This window comes from Schistocerca gregaria, chromosome 2 (genome assembly GCF_023897955.1).
Source record: "Schistocerca gregaria isolate iqSchGreg1 chromosome 2, iqSchGreg1.2, whole genome shotgun sequence".
Lineage (NCBI taxonomy): Eukaryota > Metazoa > Arthropoda > Insecta > Orthoptera > Acrididae > Schistocerca > Schistocerca gregaria.
In genome coordinates this window covers 939,518,688-939,537,324 of record NC_064921.1, presented here as the reverse complement: position 1 = coordinate 939,537,324, position 18,637 = coordinate 939,518,688, and the positions used below count along the sequence as shown (strand labels likewise).

Sequence of the window (18,637 nt, the reverse complement as noted above, 5' to 3'; positions counted from 1 at the left end):
ATTTTTCAAGAGGGCCCTCTAAAGTTGTGAAAGTTGAATTGTAACCCTCCTATATTTGTAGCACGATATTCCAAAAGCTTTTATTCTGTTCTTGTCTGAAATATAACTGTCTGTGTTTCACTTCAGTTCAAGCCTACACTCAAGGTAAATACCTTCTACTTCGGCCATCATCACCTGTTTTGCTGCGTACATAGCAAACTTATCTACTGTATTTAGTGTTTCATTTCCTAACACAATTGCCCGAGCATCTTCAGAATTAATTCAACTTCATACCATTAACCTTGTTTTACTTCTGTTGATGGTAATCTTGAAATTATTTTCAAAACGCTACCCATATTTTCAGATGTTCGACGTACATTGCCGTCTGATGCACTCCAATTCCTTCGTCAAATTTTTCCTTCTTTTCACTTCTTGCTTATTCTACAGATTGAATAACATTCAGATGTCTCATTCGCTTCTCAACCACTGCTTTCATGTTGTTCGATTTTTATAACAGCAGCCTGGTTTCTGTACAAGTTTTTAAATAACGTTTCGCTCCCCGTACTTCAGCCCCTCAGGATTTCAAACAGTATATTGCAGTCAGAAATGTGAAAGGTTTCCTCTGATCTACAGATGCTATAGACATAGGTTTGCCTTTCTTTGATTTGTATTCTAAGATGTGACGTATGGTTAATATTGCCTTGCGTATTGCCACATTTCTCCGAAACCCAAAATGATGTAGCCCGAGATAGGCTTCTACCAGTTTTTGCATTCATCTGTAAATAATTCATGTCAGTATTTTGTAACCATGACTTATTAAAAGTAAAGTGATAGTACAATAATGTTCTCACTTGTCAGCGCCCGTCTTTTGGAATAGGAATTACTACGTGCGTGTTGAAGTTTGCGGGTATTCGACTGTGCTATACGTTGCACACTACGTGGAATCATTTTGTCACGGCTAGCCCTCCCAAGAATCTGAATGATTCTGAGGGAATGCTGTCTATTCTAGGGGCATTGTTTCGACTTAGGTCTTTCAGTACTCTGTCAAATTCTTTTCGCATTATCTCCGATCTCATTTTCGTTCTCACTAGAGAATTTTTTTCTTCCTGAGGGCTCCATGTTGAGTTAATTGCCAGTAACCGTATGAAGGCATTGATAGTACTGTCTGACTAAGGTAGACATAAAATTATCCTCAGAAAGATAGTTTTATTCACCTTTATCCATTAGAAAAACGCTGTGTAGATAGCTTCCTATTAAACTTGAGTCGTCTTAGGGACTAATAGTGACAGAAAAGAAGTTGTGGCGAAGGTAGCAGAGAAGCGTAAAATGAGAAAAAAATATGCAAAAAGGATATGGAAATAGTTATTTTGAAACTCGGATAGTCTGAAGCAGGAGTATTCGTTTCTATCTCCTTAAATTACAACAGACGATGATGGTGGAAACGATTAATTAACTGAGGCTTGGTGGAGTACAGAAGAAAGAAGCCCGACAGATGTTAAGCGTACTCTGGCCCATGTTCAGGCTCATATTGTAAACTTTGCATGTTGAATTATCGACTTTATTCATACCTAAGGAGTTCGGGAATAATGTACTTATTGCGCGCCCCAAGAAAGCAAAACCGGATGGACGTGGAAAAATCCCGCTCAATCAGCCTGGTGTATTCAATAACAATAGTCGCACTAGCTGTTCTGAATTGGGTTAGAATATCGTTTTATTTGGTCTTTTTCAGTACTGCACATTTTCAGTTGTATGATTTACCCCGTCCAACGAACATACTTGAGTTAAAGTCAGAACTTGTGTTGATAACACTTTGTTAAAATAGTGTTATGTGTAGGATGGACTTCAAACATTACGCCAAGTGTTGCATGAGAAGTTTGTGACTTAACACACACTTAAAAGTATAAAGCATGCAGGGGTAATGCACAGAGACATCTCGTGACCATCTGGAATAAATACACTATTCAATCATGAAATAAGAGATTCGATGTTGGCATAATCCTGCAACTAGTTATTGCAATAAATTTACTCTTCTTCGAGATTTCACCACGTAACGGTGTATTTTCAAACACAATTTTTTCGAACATCATATAACTCTGCGTCGGTGTGCTCGTCACAGCATTTTGTTCCAGAATTTTCGAACTGGAACATGTCTGATTAGCTAAATCATTCAGGGGAGTGGAAACTTCAATTTGTGATCGCAGCCTACCGTGTAATTTAATTTGCTGAAATTTATTTTGCGTGTGCGATCTGAATATGCATTTATTTGGCGTCGTTCACATAACGTGTTGTAGTCGTATTCATCAAATCAGTGATAATTACTAATAACATTAAATATGGAAAAATGGGAGCCAGCTGCACGTGGACTAAATCCCGATAAGCCATGCAGAGACCATATTAACAACCTAATCTGTTAACCACTATTAAAACTTCGACTTGTTTCCGTACCCTTAAATCCAGTATCCGATATACAGTCAAGTTGTACTGCTGTTCCAGTTTGAACAGGTGTACTACAACTTTTTCCTTAATTCTCTAGAATATAGTTTACATAGATTTCCGTGGTTAGAATTCTTTCATTAACATGCAAAACCAGTTACTGCATTCAGTTTACCAGTTTGATTTTATTGACGTTTACGAAAATGCGGTTGTTCACATAAGAGTTAAAATGTGGGCGCATAATACAAAAGCTGAAACTGACTTTTTTCGAAGGAGCAAGCCTTCCTTATCAGAATTATCCAACAAGAATCAGAATGAGATTTTCACTCTGCAGCGGAGTGTGCGCTGATATGAAACTTCCTGGCAGATTAAAACTCTGTGCCCGACCGAGACTCGAACTCGGGACCTTTGCCTTTCGCGGGCAAGTGCTCTACCAACTGAGCTACCGAAGCACGACTCACGCCCGGTACTCACAGCTTTACTTCTGCCAGTATCCGTCTCCTACCTTCCAAACTTTACAGAAGCTCTTCTGCGAACCATGCAGAACTAGCACTCCTGAAAGAAAGGATACTGCGGAGACATGGCTTAGCCACAGCCTAGGGGATGTTTCCAGAATGAGATTTTCACTCTGCAGCGGAGTGTGCGCTGATATGAAACTTCCTGGCAGATTAAAACTGTGTGCCCGACCGAGACTCGAACTCGGGACCTTTGCGTACAAATTTGCAGTGACGGATTTGTACCAGTTAGTTGTCTCTGTGATGCCAACTGCTGCTCAGATTGACGCTACAGTACTACGCGCCACAGCCATATGCAGAACACGGTGGTCTTCCGTCTCGGTCTTCATGGGACCATACATTTCTGTGACCACAGCTGCATATGGAATGGCTACTTTCCTGACAAGTCATTCTGCACTGTCGCATAAGGAACATGCAGCCTTTCTTACCGTACCACACGACTCGTTCAATCTCAGTGTGATGTTGATAACTGTGTCTTTGTCGTCTTCAAAGCATTGTTGAGTAACATCAACTCATCACGTCCAATTTCAAAGATAACCAACGCTCACGATCGTTAAAGCAAACCTAATTTGCATCCTCACGATGGCGGTAGTGTGCCGCTCTTATGCGACTAGTGCATAATTTGAATACATGCGATCTTTCAGATGTAGAAACGCGGCCTACTCTTTCTTGGTGTTGCAATTTTTTTCCATAATTTTACTGTGGCAGCAGCGTTATTCACCCCTTTCTGGAAGTAATATCAACGTTAATGAAGAGCGATCATCTTTTTCTTCTAATATTGTAGTAATCGATGCAATTTTTTCTTCTGAACTGTAACAGATTACTTGCAACAAATGTCATGAGAGAAACTATGTGCGACGATACTGAACTAAAATTACGCAAGTAACATATAAGCTACTTCCTTAACACAGTTGCTGGTAACACCCATGTTCCTGTTCGTCAGATAATTTACAATACGTTCCACATCCTTCAGAATCTTGTGGCATACATCTGCCATGTGTACCTACAGTTCCTTGACATACAGACCAACCAAGAAAAGCAATGGGAAGAACAAAACCGCATGGTGCGCCTACATTACATCTACAGAACAACATTCAAATCTGATCAATTTGTTGTTGAGACTGGAGAATCTCTTCCTTCCTGATTCCTGGATGTTGAATGAATAACATGAGTCTCTACCCCCCTCTTCCCCACGATTAGTTTCATCATGAAGTCCGATAGCAACATTTTCAACCGTTACCACTGATTTATTTCAACGCATTTACGTGGCTTGTTGTGACCAGGCGAACTATACGTACATCCATCCGGTCACAGCTGTGGGTCTGTCGCTTGCTCCAAAAAGTGCGCGCTTACGGTCTATCCGATGACATATGCGGTTGGACAAAGTTTTCTAACAGACAGACAATTATGGCGTCCTGAATGGGGTGACTTCAACAGAAACAAGCGTAACTTCAGGTGTGCCCCAGGGCAGAGTAACAGGTCTGCTGCTTTTTACGATTTACGTAAACGGTCTGGTTGATGGTACTGACAGCGGCATTCGACTGTTTGTCGATCATGATGTAGTCTACAGGAAAGTAGCATCACACGAAAGTTGTGATCAAATCAATGAGGATTTGCAGAAACTAAATGCGTGGTGTAATGACTGGCAGTTATATCTCAATATTATTAAGTGTAAACTACTGCGTATAACAAGGCGAAAATCCCCATTAATGTAAGAGTACAAAGTAAATGCCCTGTCTTTGGAAGCTGTAACATCCGACAAGTATCTGAGTGTGACTATTCGAAATCGCCTCAAATGGAATGATCAGATTACACAAGTAACGGTCAAGGCGATCTCCAGATTGTGGTTTATTGGTAGAATCCTGAAGGATGCAGTCCTTTAACAAAGTAAATAGCTTACAATACGTTAGTTCGTCCAGTCTTGGAGTACTGTTCGTCTGTATGGGACCCTTACCAGTGCGATCTGATTAAAGAGATTGAGAAGGTCCAAAGAAGAGCGGCTAGATTCGTGATTGGTACATTTAGCTATCTCGAGAGCGCTACAAATCTCATAGAAAGTTTGAAGTGGGACACACTTGCAGATACACGACGCGCTAAACGGAAGGGGCTGCTCACTAAATTTCGAAATCCGGTCTTCGCCGAGGATGTAGACCATATATTATTACCACCAACATTCAAATCGCGCCATGATCACCATTAAAATATAAGGGAAATTAGAGCTCGTACTGAGGCGTTCAGACAGTCGTTCTTCCCTCGCGGGATTCGCGAGTGGAAAAGAAGGGGGGAAATACGACTTCGGCGCGAATTGTGCCCTCCGCTACGCACCGCTTGGTGGGTAGCGGAGTATATTTGTAGATGTAGAAACTAGAACACATGAAATTTTAGTTCACTTTATTAAATAAAAGAAAGAGAGATTTACTTGGACACTCTTCTTTGCCACTGGAGTACTGGGTAATTTACAACTGTCATGGACCAGCAACCAATCACTAGATGCACTAATTAACAAGCTCTTTCCTTGAGGTATAGTGTTCAATATCAACAACAGTACAAGTTCATCTGAAATCTTGGCAACTCGTTGGTCCTATGCTAGAATGCTGTATCTGAGGTCTCGAACTGGGGCTAGCTCCGGCATGTTAGACATTAAATTAACCTCAACTTCAGGGCGCTCCAGAGCTGGTCTTTAGGAGCGCCTGCCGTACGTTGTTGCGGATTACAGTTAACTTTTGCTGTCTGTGGTATCGACTCGCATTGCCAACTCTGAAGTGACAACACGATCCTCGTATGATACCACATGATTGAAATCCTGATTTCTCGCAATGGCGTTACAGAAAATAGATATTCTCCCAAAGCAACACATTTGGTACTCACAAATCCATCAAATACACATAAATAAAATGCATTTTCTTTTGACGTTCCTTTCTTGGAGGCAAATTTCGAATGTCAGTGAAGATATTGAATACTGAGACCTGCTGCTCCTCTTCTATAATTGTATCATCAAAGACTCTCTCAGCCCTGAAGTATGTTACCGAGCGAAGTCGCGCAGTGGTTGGCTGACAGGACACGCATTTGGGAGGGCAACAGTTCATACCCGCGTCAGGACATCCTGATTTAGGTTTTCCGAGATTTCCCCTAATCGCTCAAAATAAATACCAGGATGGTTCCTTTGAAAGGGCAAGGCTGATTTGCTTCCCCATCCTTGACACAATCCCAGACTGTACTCAGCCACCAATGACCTCGATCTTGACGGGACATTAAACCCAATGAAAATTCGTTCCAGAAGGATGTCCTCGCAGATGCTGAGAGTTTTCCTGAAGCTGTACAGAGGAGATGAGTGACGGTTGGTGTTTCTCGGCAGATGTGGAAGAGGCGGTGCAGCGAGCTGGCCTTTTCCTGGGGGACCATCGACATGACGAGCCTGGACGAGCCGCGCGCCAACTTCCGCGGCCAGATGGCCATGGACCCCATCACGGGCCGCATGCAGCCGCAGTTCCCCCGCTGGCAGACCAACCTCAGGGTGAGTGCGCCCCAACCTGGCTTGCTCTATGCGCTAATCATACTCTTAAAATAACTACATTAGCAGTCAGTGATGTATATCTGCATCTACGAGGGCATACTGTAAAGTAACTCGACCGAATGTTCTCAGCATCGGTTGGGGTTTATTACATGTCATGTACACTACTGGCCGTTGAAATTGCTACACCAACAAGAAATGCAGATGATAAACGGGTATTCATTGGACAAATATATTATACTAGAACTGACATGTGATTACATTTTCACGCTGTTTGGGTGCATCGATCCTGAGAAATCAGTACCCAGAACAACCACCTCTCGCCGTAATAACGGCCTTCACACACCTGGTCATTGAGTCAAACAGAGCTTGGATGGCGTGTGCAGATACAGCTGCCCATGCAGCTTCAACACGATACTACAGTTCATCAAGAGTAGTGACTGGCGTATTGTGACGAGCCAGTTGATCGGCCACCACTGACCAGACGTTTTCAATTGGTGAGAGACCTGGAGAATGTGCTGGCCAGGGCAGCAATCTAACATTTTCTGTATCCAGAAAGGCCCGTAAAGGGCATGCAACATGCGATCGTGCATTATCCTGCTGAAATGTAGGGTTTCACAGGGATCGAATGAAGGGTAGAGCCACGGGTCGTAACATATCTGAAATGTAACGCCCACTGTTCAAAGTGCCGTCAATGCGAACACGAGGTGACCGAGACTTGTAATCAATGGCACCCCATACCATCACGCCGTGTGATACGCCAAGACGGCGTGTAAATAGAACCTGGATTCATCCGAAGAAATGACGTTTTGCCATTCGTGCACCCAGATTCGTCGTGGAGTTCTCCATCGCAGGCACGAGGCATCCCAACGTTTCACCAGGCAACGCCGCTCAACTGCTGTTTGTGTATGAGAAATCGGTTGGAAACTTTCCTAATGCCAGCACGTTGTAGATGTCGCCACCGGCGCCAACCTTGTGTGAATGCTCTGAAAAGCTAATAATTTGCATATCACAGCATCTTCTTCCTGTCGGTTAAATTTTGCGTCTGTAGCACGTCATTTTCTTGGTGTGCCATTTGTAATGGCCAGTATTGTATATTACTCGGTTGAATTTCCCTCTTCAGTAACGCAAGCTGCAACCATCTTCCGCTAGAGGGCTCCGAATTGTAGGGTGTAACATGGCGGCGTGTAACATAACTATGTCGGTACGTGAGAAACAGCGTATTGTAATTGAATTTCTAACAGAAAAAAACGTGCCTCCGTAGAAGAATGGAAGCTTTGTTCTGTGATAATTGCATCGACATCAGTAATGTTCGTGCTTGTAATGAAGGGAACGATGGTGGTAAACTCAACGTGTGCGTCAGAGCTTGGAGTGTTTCCAAAACTTAAAGATCACCTTCGAGATCTTCGATTTGATAGCTAGGAAGCGGTGCAAGCAGAGGTGAGGCTGAGAACCCGTCAACAATGTCAATGGTTCTACAGTGACGGTGTCAACAAACTGGTCTCACCCTGGGAGAAATGTGTTGTTCGCCTGGGTCACGATGTTGAGAAAAGAGGATAAATCTAGGTATGAAGAATAAAGATGTAGAGTGTTAGTAAAATTTGTTTTATTTAAAGCAGCTTTAAGTATTTTCACATAAAATTCGGAGGCATTACTTTTTAGTAAGCCCTCCTAGGTACCTATTCTGCCAGCGACGCTACCGTACATAGCGGAATTGCTTCTCATTTTCCTTCCTCTTCTAGCCACAAATGGAGAGACGGGAAAAAAATCATTGTCTCTATACTTCTGTGCTGGAGTCTCATCTTTCTTATTTTGTCCTGACGTGAGATGATCGCTAGAAGCAGTACAATCGTTATTTACTTTGGCGCAAATGCTGGTTGTCTAAATGATACCCTTGTGAAACTGATAAGGTGCGTATAGGACTATACAGAATGTTGTAGTACTAAACTAAAATTATTCTCTTCAGTGTGGACTACAGGGGTGGCACGGCGTGAGTGCAGTGCTGATGAAGTAAACTATCCAGTGGTAGTCTCTCTACCTCCACGTAAGTACTGCAACCTGTACACACTTTAACCTACTTATTACTTTCAAGCCTTTCCATTTTTAAAGCCCAAGAGCACACACACACACACACACACACACACACACACACACACACACACACACACACACACACACAATTTCTCAATTAGGCAGATATCAGACTGAAATTCCCTTCACGACTCCGTATGTTTTCTAATTTAGCGATCTCTTCTTTTCTTTAAATTGTCATTAACTTCTGTTGTTTTGAGTGTTGTTGATTATTTTCTTCCTCTTCTTCTTTATTAAGAATCCGTTTTACTCTTATAATTTCCAGCAATCTTCTGTAGCACCACACTTATAAAGATTCTCCTCCCTTCTTGTCTAAACTGTTCATCGTTACATTTTACTTTCGTCAAGTACCTTCAGAAAACACAAACATTTAAATTTATATTGTTGACGGCGTTATTTTTATCTCCATTCTACATTTTATATCCTCTTTACTATGGATATCGCGCCCGTTTTTTTGCTTGCGAGATACTCGTCTACTACTTTGTTTCATTTCTGAAAATAATTTCCTTACCTGACTGAATCCACCTGGTTTCCATTAGCTTGCTTCACTTTCATTATTTATCTTATAACATCTTTTCAAGACTATCGAATCCGTTCAATTGATGTCCTCCTTCCGCCCCGACGGAATTAGTGTCATCGGCAAGTCTCAGCTCAGTGTCATTAATGTCTCTGTAGACTAATTTGCTATCGTACCCTAGTGGAGCAAAAAAATTATCTGTGCTATTTGATCGCAGAATTAGAAGTGGTGTCGTAAGTCTTCTGATTACAAGACTACGTGCCAAGGTCCGGAGTGTAAACCCCCAAACCTCTCTGCAGTCTCTCTCAGTGAGGACGACGTGAGAAATTCATCAGATACGGGCATTACGCCCGGCGGCGCCATTACTATTCTTTTCAGGAGTAATTGAACGCTGTTACGGTGTATACCAGTCTTCTCGTATTTCCACCATAACATCTGTGGGCAAGGGGGGAAGGGAAAAGTCTGACATAGAGATGCTTGTGACGAAACATATGTTAACCACTTCATGCGATAAATGGCGATGGGGATGCGACATACATTTGCGGGTCACCATGTTGTGCATGAATGCTTTCTCTCGAGTATTAACGGTGAGCTTGGAGTCTCCCTCCCTGTTATTAGAGACGCTTAAAGTACGCAATGAATCGGGTTTCGCCATTTCTTCCCTTTTCCCCCCTCGTTCTCGTCGTCCTTTCCGTTTTTTCCACACTCCATGATTCACTTTCATACAATGGTGTCCTGCAGGCGTACAGTCTCAGACATCACTTCGAGGCCAAGCTTAGATACTAATAAACTCCTTTTAGCCTCTTCGCCTGTCATACCATTATTTTCCTCTCGCTTTTGTTTACTCTCAGGCCATATTTAGTAGTCATTAGTCATTTCATTCCATTCAGCAGATCCCGTAATTTCTCCTCGTATTCAAGGAGGATAGCGATGCCTGCAAATCTTATCATTGATATCCTTTCACAGCTAAACCTTTCGTTTGTTTCTGTCATTGATTCTTTCATTTATAGGTCAAAAAATAAAACAAAGATTGCATCCCTGCCGCACGCTCTTTAGAATACGGGCAAATATTTGGTGGTCTTCTGTTGTTCTCTCTTGGTTCCTGTGCAGTTGCACATTATCCTTCTTTCGATATCGCTAATGGAATAATTGGTAGACCGAACGACCTGGAATTCGACCGATGTACAAGTTTTTAGGAAATCCGTTGCTTGTTGGGCAGCTACAGATGCAGCAGCTGGGTGAGGCGCCTGTTGTAATAATTCAACGTTCCAGCAGGCATGATGACTATATCCCATTCTAACAGGCCGCGTGTGTTCGTCAGCCAGAAACTCCACAAAATTGGGGTTCACTAACATTGACAAGAGAACTGCCTTGGTGCATCGATCATCGACGTCTTGCTGCAGGGAAACGTTTCCCTGGGTGCAAGCAGCTGATACGCTATTGCCTGCCGATCAGCTGCTAGAGAAGCACAGCAGTAGTCTACCATACAGGTACCCCTCCATCGGCATCTCCACTGCGTAGTATCCAGTGACGTACTGAAATGTGGCGTATGTCGGCAACAGATAACCTAAATAACGCTGTGTTTGTTGGGAAGACCAGCCGCAGAACCCAGCAGTTTCGTCCCCCTGAAGAGGACCACTGCGACGACGACCGAAATGTCTGCTTAATCTTTGTTTTAGCGTTTCATAGCGAAGTGGCCTGACACCCGAAAGTATTCTGTTGAGAGTTTATCTGTGTACCTCTCTCAAGTAAACCGAAAAGGCTTGTCACAAGTCACACTACTTCGAAGGCTTCTCACAGATTTCAGCTGCTGTTCGATTTATTCCAATAACACTCTAAATTATTCCATGCGGCTATACCAGACAATTTTCGTTCTGAATTCATGAACACTCTACGTCAAGATTACATCCTCCCAGCAATTTACAGATTGATTCTTAAAAACAAGAAAACAGCAACTATCCTATTGATAATGCTATGTATTTACACAGTTAAGGCCGTTATGGGTTTCGAAGCGACGGGTTCATCTTCAGACGGCTATTCACGTCTAGACGCACATTTTTCGACTTTTACATTATTTCTCTTCTCTCTGCTCCTTCTTGGGGTGAAAGATCCTTGGGGCGCTTATGCCCTACAGTAAGAGAGATGTTAACAAGGCTTATTTAAGCGTAACTATCCCTAATATAGTTATGTAACTATAACTAAAACAGCCCAACTTTAAAGATTTGTTTACAGTGTGCCTAATCGCTGCTAGGGAGTCACCTTTAAATACCTTGTTTCTAATATCGTTATTTACTGTAAGGCACCACCAACACAAGTACCTTTCACCACAAGAGGGAATATAGCGCAGAAAACGAACGTAAAACATCAATAAATGTGCTCTAGACGTGAACAGCTGCCTGAAGATGAACCGATCAGTTCGAAACGGGTAAGGGCGTTATTTGTACAAATAAATACCATTATCAACAATGTCTGGTTGCTTTTTCCTTCTTTGCAAGCATCAAGTTGAAGTTTGTACACGGCCACTGCCTCAAAATGTCAGTTTCCGATGAAATTGTTCCTAGCAATTGCAAAACGTACATAAAAATAGTCATAAGTACCATGAGCGTCGTTTCATAACAGGGTGACGACATGAGGAACGCAGCGAAAGTGCCAAATACAGCGTGACACACAGCACAAAGTCAAATGATACATCCGCATCAACTAAAAATGTCGTGTGACTACGACCTCCCATCGGGTAGATCGTTCGCCGGGTGCAAGTCTTTCGATTTGCCTCGCGCGTCGATGGGGATGAAATGATGATGATTAGGACAACACAACACTCAGTCCCTGAGCGGAGAAAATCTCCGATCCAGCTGGGAATCGAACCCGGGCGCTTAAGATTGACATTCTCTCTCGCTGACCACTTCTTTGTGTAATCTCATTTTGTTCATTTTTGTTCGTTGCATCTGCTCGGGGCGGACGTCCCAAGAAACGCGTTTCAGTTCATCGTTGACCCATTAACCCATGTTTTTTTTAATTATTGCAGAGGGCAGCTAACCCTCTGTCCGAACACGCTGAGTTACCGTGCCGGCAGTTAATGATGGACACACAAAACCCACTCCCCTGCCGGAGATCGAACCCGGGCCCCCTGCGTCCGCATCAACTGAACCTTACTGTCTCATTTCCGGAACAGCACTCATGTGCAGAGCTACTTTCGCATAACGGGAAATACCAACTCTGAAAATGAGAATTATATTATGAGAGAGAAGCCATTTAAACAGATTATCCGCGCGGAAGGGTCCTGCAGAGCAATGGCGTAACAAGAAAGTCGTCTTCTTTTTTTTGTTATTACGTAATCAGATCGTCGGGAAGTGGCAGTTTGTATGGCTCTCTCAGGGCGGATTCGAATTAGCGTCACGTTGGCGTTCGGGCGAGGGAGGGCCGTTGCCAATTAGGGAGCCGGGCCATCAGCGGGCTGACGGGGCGGCGCTAATTGTCGCTGGCGGGCGACGCGTTCCGGCCACGTCCCGTCCCCTGTACAATGGGGCGAGCCGAGCGCTGCCTGCCCGCCTGTGCAGTGGGACGCGACAGACAGACACATCCTCGCTGCAGCTGGGGCATCGCACTTTGTTCTGGCGGCGCGCAACGCTGACGCCAATGTTACTGCAGGCCTCTGGGTCTGGCGGGGCGCACATGGGCCGAGTCTCCTTTGACATCACAGCTGCCTCCAAAAGCCTTCGGTCAGGGCCGCGGGGTTCTTACTGCCGTTGTCCGCATCGCTATTGAGTTTTCATTCGACCACAGTGTAGCTCGAGGTAATTTTGTTTCCGTGCCTACCAGTATCAACTAACTTTCCTAGGCGATGATAGAGGTGTAATATGTAGGATAAGCTAAGGAAGATTTCAATAAATACAACATGAACAAGCAAATACGGGGAATATAAAAACACATGTCAGAAACTACACTACCGGCTGTTAAAATTGCTACACCACGAAGATGACGTGCTACAAACGCGAAATTTAACCGACAGGAAGAAGATGCTGTGACATGAAAATGAATAGCCTTTCAGAGCATTCACGCAAGATCGGCGCCGCTGGCGACACCTACAATGTGCTGACATGAGGAAAGTTTACAACAGATTTCTCATACACACAAAGCAGTTGACCGGCGTTGCCTGGTGAAACGTTGTTGTGGTGCTTCGTGTAAGGAGGAGAAATGCTTACCATACCGTTTCCGACTTTGATAAAGGTCGGCTTGTAGCCTATCGCGATTGCGGTTTATCGTATCGCGACATTGCTGCTCGCGTTGGTCGAGATACAATGACTGTCAGAAGAATATGGAATCGGTGGGTTTAGGAGGTAATGCGGAACGCCGTGCTGGATCCCAACGGCCTCGTATCACTAGCAGTCAAGATGACAGGCATCTTATCTGCATGGCTGTAACGGATCGTGCAGCCACGTCTCGATTCCTGAGTCAACAGATGGGGACGTTTGCAAGACAACCATCTGCGCGAACAGTTCGGGCGACGTTTGCAGTAGCATGAACTATCAGCAGTATTGCTACTCATAATATACATAAATGATCTTGTGGATGACATCGCAAGTTCACTGGGCTTTTTGCGGATGATGCTGTGGTATATCGAGAGGTTATAACAATGGAAAATTGTACAGAAATGCAGGAGGATCTGCAGCGAATTGACGCTTGGTTGTTGTAACCGCAGAAAAGCCAAGTCTAAATGCAGTTGTTCTCAGACGATACACCAGAAATCATACGGGGAGATAGAGTTAACAGGGGACGCCAGGCGTGTCAGAGGGGTCACAAAAGATAACGACGCAGCCAATAGCCGAGGCGGCGGTCCAAGCGGCCAGGCAGCTGCGCGTGATAAGCAAGGAAGCAGACTCAGCTATTAAGATAAACAGGGCGCTCTGGGCAGGTCCCTTAATAAACAATAACTTGCAGTATCAACACTCTTGGCTAGAGGGAGAAGTCTGGGAGCGGAGAGAGAAAGAAAGAGGGCCCTAGGTGGGGACCGCACTACGTCATGAGGAGCCAATGAAGGGCTCAGGACGCAGTGCGTGACCATATAGGGAGAGGCCCCTCTACCCCTCCACCCAGCTTCTGAAGAAAAGTACTGAAGTTAATACTAAAACAATCCCTAATAAGGAAAAGTTGCACTCGACGCTACGTCATGCCAAGCGCTGGCGGGGTCGAAGGGGAAGAGCTAACAAAACTCGGAGGCACGCCGCTCCGGGGATCTCTCTCTCTCGGGTTTAGGCAGCGACGGTAGTCAGCGTGAGTAGCAGCCGACTTGGGCGGGCTGCAGGCAGACAGTTGGAGATAGTCGCCGATGAGCGCTTAGGCAGCGACCGCGGGACTCTGACGTAGGGTGCTAGTGTGGGCAGCAAAGTGCTGGAAAGTTCTATCAGGCAGCCAGAACGGTGGAAGTCAGTCACCGTCTCTGTAATGGGCTTGGCTATTCTGTAGGTACAATCACTACGCAGTTAGGGTGATCTGTATTCTTTATGAATAAATTAGAACTTTTATAACGTCCATACGAGTTTACTTCTACCAACATCCTAGCCTTGTACCTTCACACCAGGGAATTTAACATCTTAGCCAGATCAAAAATCTCCCTCTCAATTAGGTCAACCGGCTAATTCCCGTTTACGAACCGTGTCGCTCAATCCCTCGCAAAACCCACGCTTGGGACGCGACATGGTGCAGGGAATGGCAATTGAATCTCAATGTAGACAAGTGTAATGTGCTGCAAATACATAGAAAGTTAGATCCCTTATCATTTAGCTACAAAATAGCAGGTGAGCAACTGGAAGCAGTTAATTCCATAAATTATCTGGGAGTACGCATTAGGAGTGATTCAAAATGGAATGATCATATAAAGTTGATCGTCGGTAAAGCAGATGCCAGACTGAGATTCATTCGAAGAATCCTAAGGAAATTCAACCCGAAAACAAAGGAAGTAGGTTACAGTACGCTTGATCGCCCACTGCTTGAATACTGCTCAGCAGTGTGGGATCCGTACCAGATAGGGTTGATAGAAGGGATAGAGAAGATCCAATGGAGAGCAGCGCGCTTCGTTACAGGATCATTTAGTAATCGCGAAAGCGTTAGGGAGATGATGGACAAAATCCAGCGGTAGACTCTGCAGGAGAGACGCTCAGAAGCTCGGTACGGGCTTTTGTTAAAGTTTCGAGAACATACCTTCACCGAAGAGGCAAGCAGTATATTGCTCCCTACTACATATATCTCGCGAAGAGACTATGAGGATAAAATCAGAGAGATTAGACCCCACACAGAAGGATACCGACAATCCTTCTTTCCACGAACAATACGATACTGGAATGGAAGGGAGAACCGATAGAGGTACTCAAGGTACTCTCCGCCACACACCGTCAGCTGGCTTGCGGAGTATGGATGTAGACGTAGGTGTAGACCGTGGCTGCGGTTACCCTTGACGCTGCGTCACAGACAGGAGAGCCTGCGACGGTGTACTCGACGATGAACATGGGTGCACGAATGGCAAAACGTAATTTTTTTCAGATGAATCCAGTTTCTGTTTACAGCATCATGATGGTCGCATCCGTATTTGACGACATCGTGGTGAACACACATTGGAAGCATGTATTCGTCATCGCCATAGTGGCATATCTCCCGGCTTGATTGTTTGGGGTGCCATTGGTTACACGTCTCGGTCACCTCTTGTTCGCATTGACGGCACTTTGAACAGTGAACGTTACATTTCAGATGTGTTGCGATCCGTAGCTCTACCCTTCATTCGATCCCTGCGAAACCCTACATTTCAGCAGGATAATGCACGACCGTATGTTGCAGGTCCTGTACGGGCCTTTCTGGATACAGAAAATCTTCGTCTGCTGTCCTGGTATGCACATTCTCCAGGTCTCTCACCAATTGAAAACGTGTGGTCAATGGGGGCCGAGCAACTGGTTCGTCACAACACGCCAGTTAATACTCTCCATGAACTGTGGTATCGTGTAGAAGCTGCATGGGCAGCTGTACCTGTACACGCCATCCGAGCTCTGTTTGATTCAATGCCCAGGCGTATCAAGGCCATTATTACGGCCAGAGGTGGTTGTTCTGGGTACCGATTTCTCAGGATCTATGCACCCAAATTGCGTGAAAATGTAATCACATGTCAGTTCTAGTATATTTGTCCAATGAGTACCCATTTATCATCTGCATTTCTTCTTGGTGTAGCAATTTTAATGGCCAATTGTGTATAAGGATTTATTCTTGATATTAAAATATTAGAAAAACTGATGTGAACGTAAATCTGAAAATATTCCTTTAGGGAGGTGAGAAAAGATCCATCATTCATGGCTAGTACTACTATATGGTTCCAGAGACCTTTTCAGGTCTCAATCATATATGATGTATATACGCAGACTGAAGCAGTGAATGAAAATTTGTAACGGGGACAGGATTCGCTCGCACCCGGGGCTCCTGCTCGATAGTAGGCAGATGGGCTAACCACTATGCCACCCGCAAACAGCGAGTTCGTACAACTACACGGTCTCCTCTAGTACGCCTCTCTCCTCTGTACAAATTCCCTTCACGCCTCAGCCCATTTGGTAATTCCTCTAAACTTGAGGAGCAGTGGTTAGTGCTTCTGTCTAGTGAGCATGAGTCCCGGGTGCGAATCCTGGGCTTGGCAGAAATTTTCATTCATTGCTTTAGTCTGAATATGTATATTGTAAGTATTTGAGACTAGGAAAGGTCTCTGGAGAAATATAGTCTCATTTGATTAAAGCACCTATGCCTTTGTTTCAGGGAGTATCTCCCGTCTTGTTCAACGCTGAGGTGCTGTTTCAGTATTCGGCTTCATTCATGGCACAAAAATGATTAATTTACCAAACACATTTAGAAGGTACAAAAATAGCTCAAAGTAACCACTTACCGCTCCCATACATTTCCTGACGATGTGTTCCATATTTTGCTGTATGTTGTTGAAAACTCCTGGTGTATTCCATATTTGGTCAAATCCATTTTGGATACGTTCTTTCAAAGTATCTAGCTGGGTGCAGAATTTGAATACACCAAGAAATTTAAATGGCTTCAAAGGAATAAATTCCTTGGTTTCAAATCAGGCTATTGGGCAGACTGCACAGTTGATCCCCATCGACCAAGCCACCTATGCGGAAACTGGTTATCGAGATGATAGCGAACTAACAGTGTGAAGTGAGATGGAGCATCGTGCATAAAGGACATTCACTGGATGACATGTAAAGGTATATCATTAGGTCAGTAAAGCAGCTCATGTTCGAGAGATTGTAGATGCAGTTGCCCTGTAAGGCGTTTGAGAAGGGAGATGGGGTCAGTAATGACTACGATGATCTGATTACACTCCTCACTGTGAGGCTGGACTTCAGCTGACGTGTCTTGTCGCAGCTCAGGAGGGTTTTTATAAGCTCTGTCGTGATCTTCATAGTAACTGAAGATTTCTTGATCTCAAAAGCCACCCTCATGTGTACTGACAAGAAAACCATCTGTTCGAACATGCTAATCTCCAAAACTGCTACGAATTTTCATGGGGTTTTCGCAGGTACCTTTAGCGTACTTTGGGGCAAAGTATAGGCTTTATTTAATCAAAATCGAATCACGAAAAAAGATATCGTAATGTAAAGTTTTAACTAAAATCATCTGTTCAGCTTAATATTTCGGGTGTTAAATGGTCACAACATAGTATACCAAAGAACCTCTTAATTTTCTAGTCTACGAAAGAACCTCTGGATGGCGCTGTTAGTATTTTTCAGCCGAGTGTGCCACAGAAATGATACAGGATTTGGGCTGGACATAATTAAAAGAAAGGCTTTTTTAGTTGCGACGGAATCTTATCAAAAAATTCCAATCAGCAACTTTCTCCTCCGAATGCGAAAATATTTTGTTGACACCGACCTGCATAGAGAGAGACGATCACCACGATAAAATAAGGGAAATCAGAGCTCGTACGGAAAGATTCTGGTGTTCGTTCTTTCCGCGCGCTGTACGAGATAGGAATAATAGACTTGTGAACGTGGTTCGATGAACCCTCTGCCAGGCACTTAAGTGTGACTTGAAGAGTACCGATGTAGATGCAGAATGGCCTAAGTTAAATACCACATCTCTCTATAATGTTTCATGAAGTGAGGGTGTGGGCCACTGTTGATGGTGATCCGTCCTTCAGATGGGGACGTTAATCTTGGTGCCTCTTTGGTGCTACTCGCGAGCAGTAGACTATGTGCCGGCACAGGGTTTCACCCTTTCCGTTCGGTCGTCATCATCATCATTATCAACAACAACACAAACATTACACTACTACTCCTCTCTCTCTCTCTCTCTCTCTCTCTCTCTCTCTCTCTCTCTCTCTCTCTTTCTGTCTCACACACACCTGTAGTCTTACAAAAAATATAACAGGGCATGTTGTAAATAGTGTAAAACAAACTGCTCTCCAATGTAGCATCATAAAAGCAGAAATTTTGATGGGAAGTGGCGCAGGCGAGAGAGTTTTTATATCTTGAAGTCTGCTTACTCGTAATAGCTTACAATTCCGCTTTAAAAGTGTACAATTTCCGGTGAGCTAATGTTACGCCAGGAATG

The 18,637-nt window shown here is 44.0% G+C and overlaps 1 protein-coding gene across 4 annotated transcripts in view; it reads left to right on the top strand.

Annotated features, from left to right (window-relative positions):
* The window catches only part of LOC126335383 (anoctamin-10), a 303,559-nt gene that overhangs the window by 192,371 nt on the left and 92,551 nt on the right, over nucleotides 1-18,637 (top strand). For all 4 annotated transcript variants that reach the window (XM_049998605.1, XM_049998603.1, XM_049998602.1 and 1 more), the window contains one exon: nucleotides 6,283-6,441. In XM_049998605.1, the coding sequence (XP_049854562.1) occupies nucleotides 6,283-6,441 (159 nt within the window). The remainder of the gene's footprint in view (nucleotides 1-6,282; nucleotides 6,442-18,637) is intronic.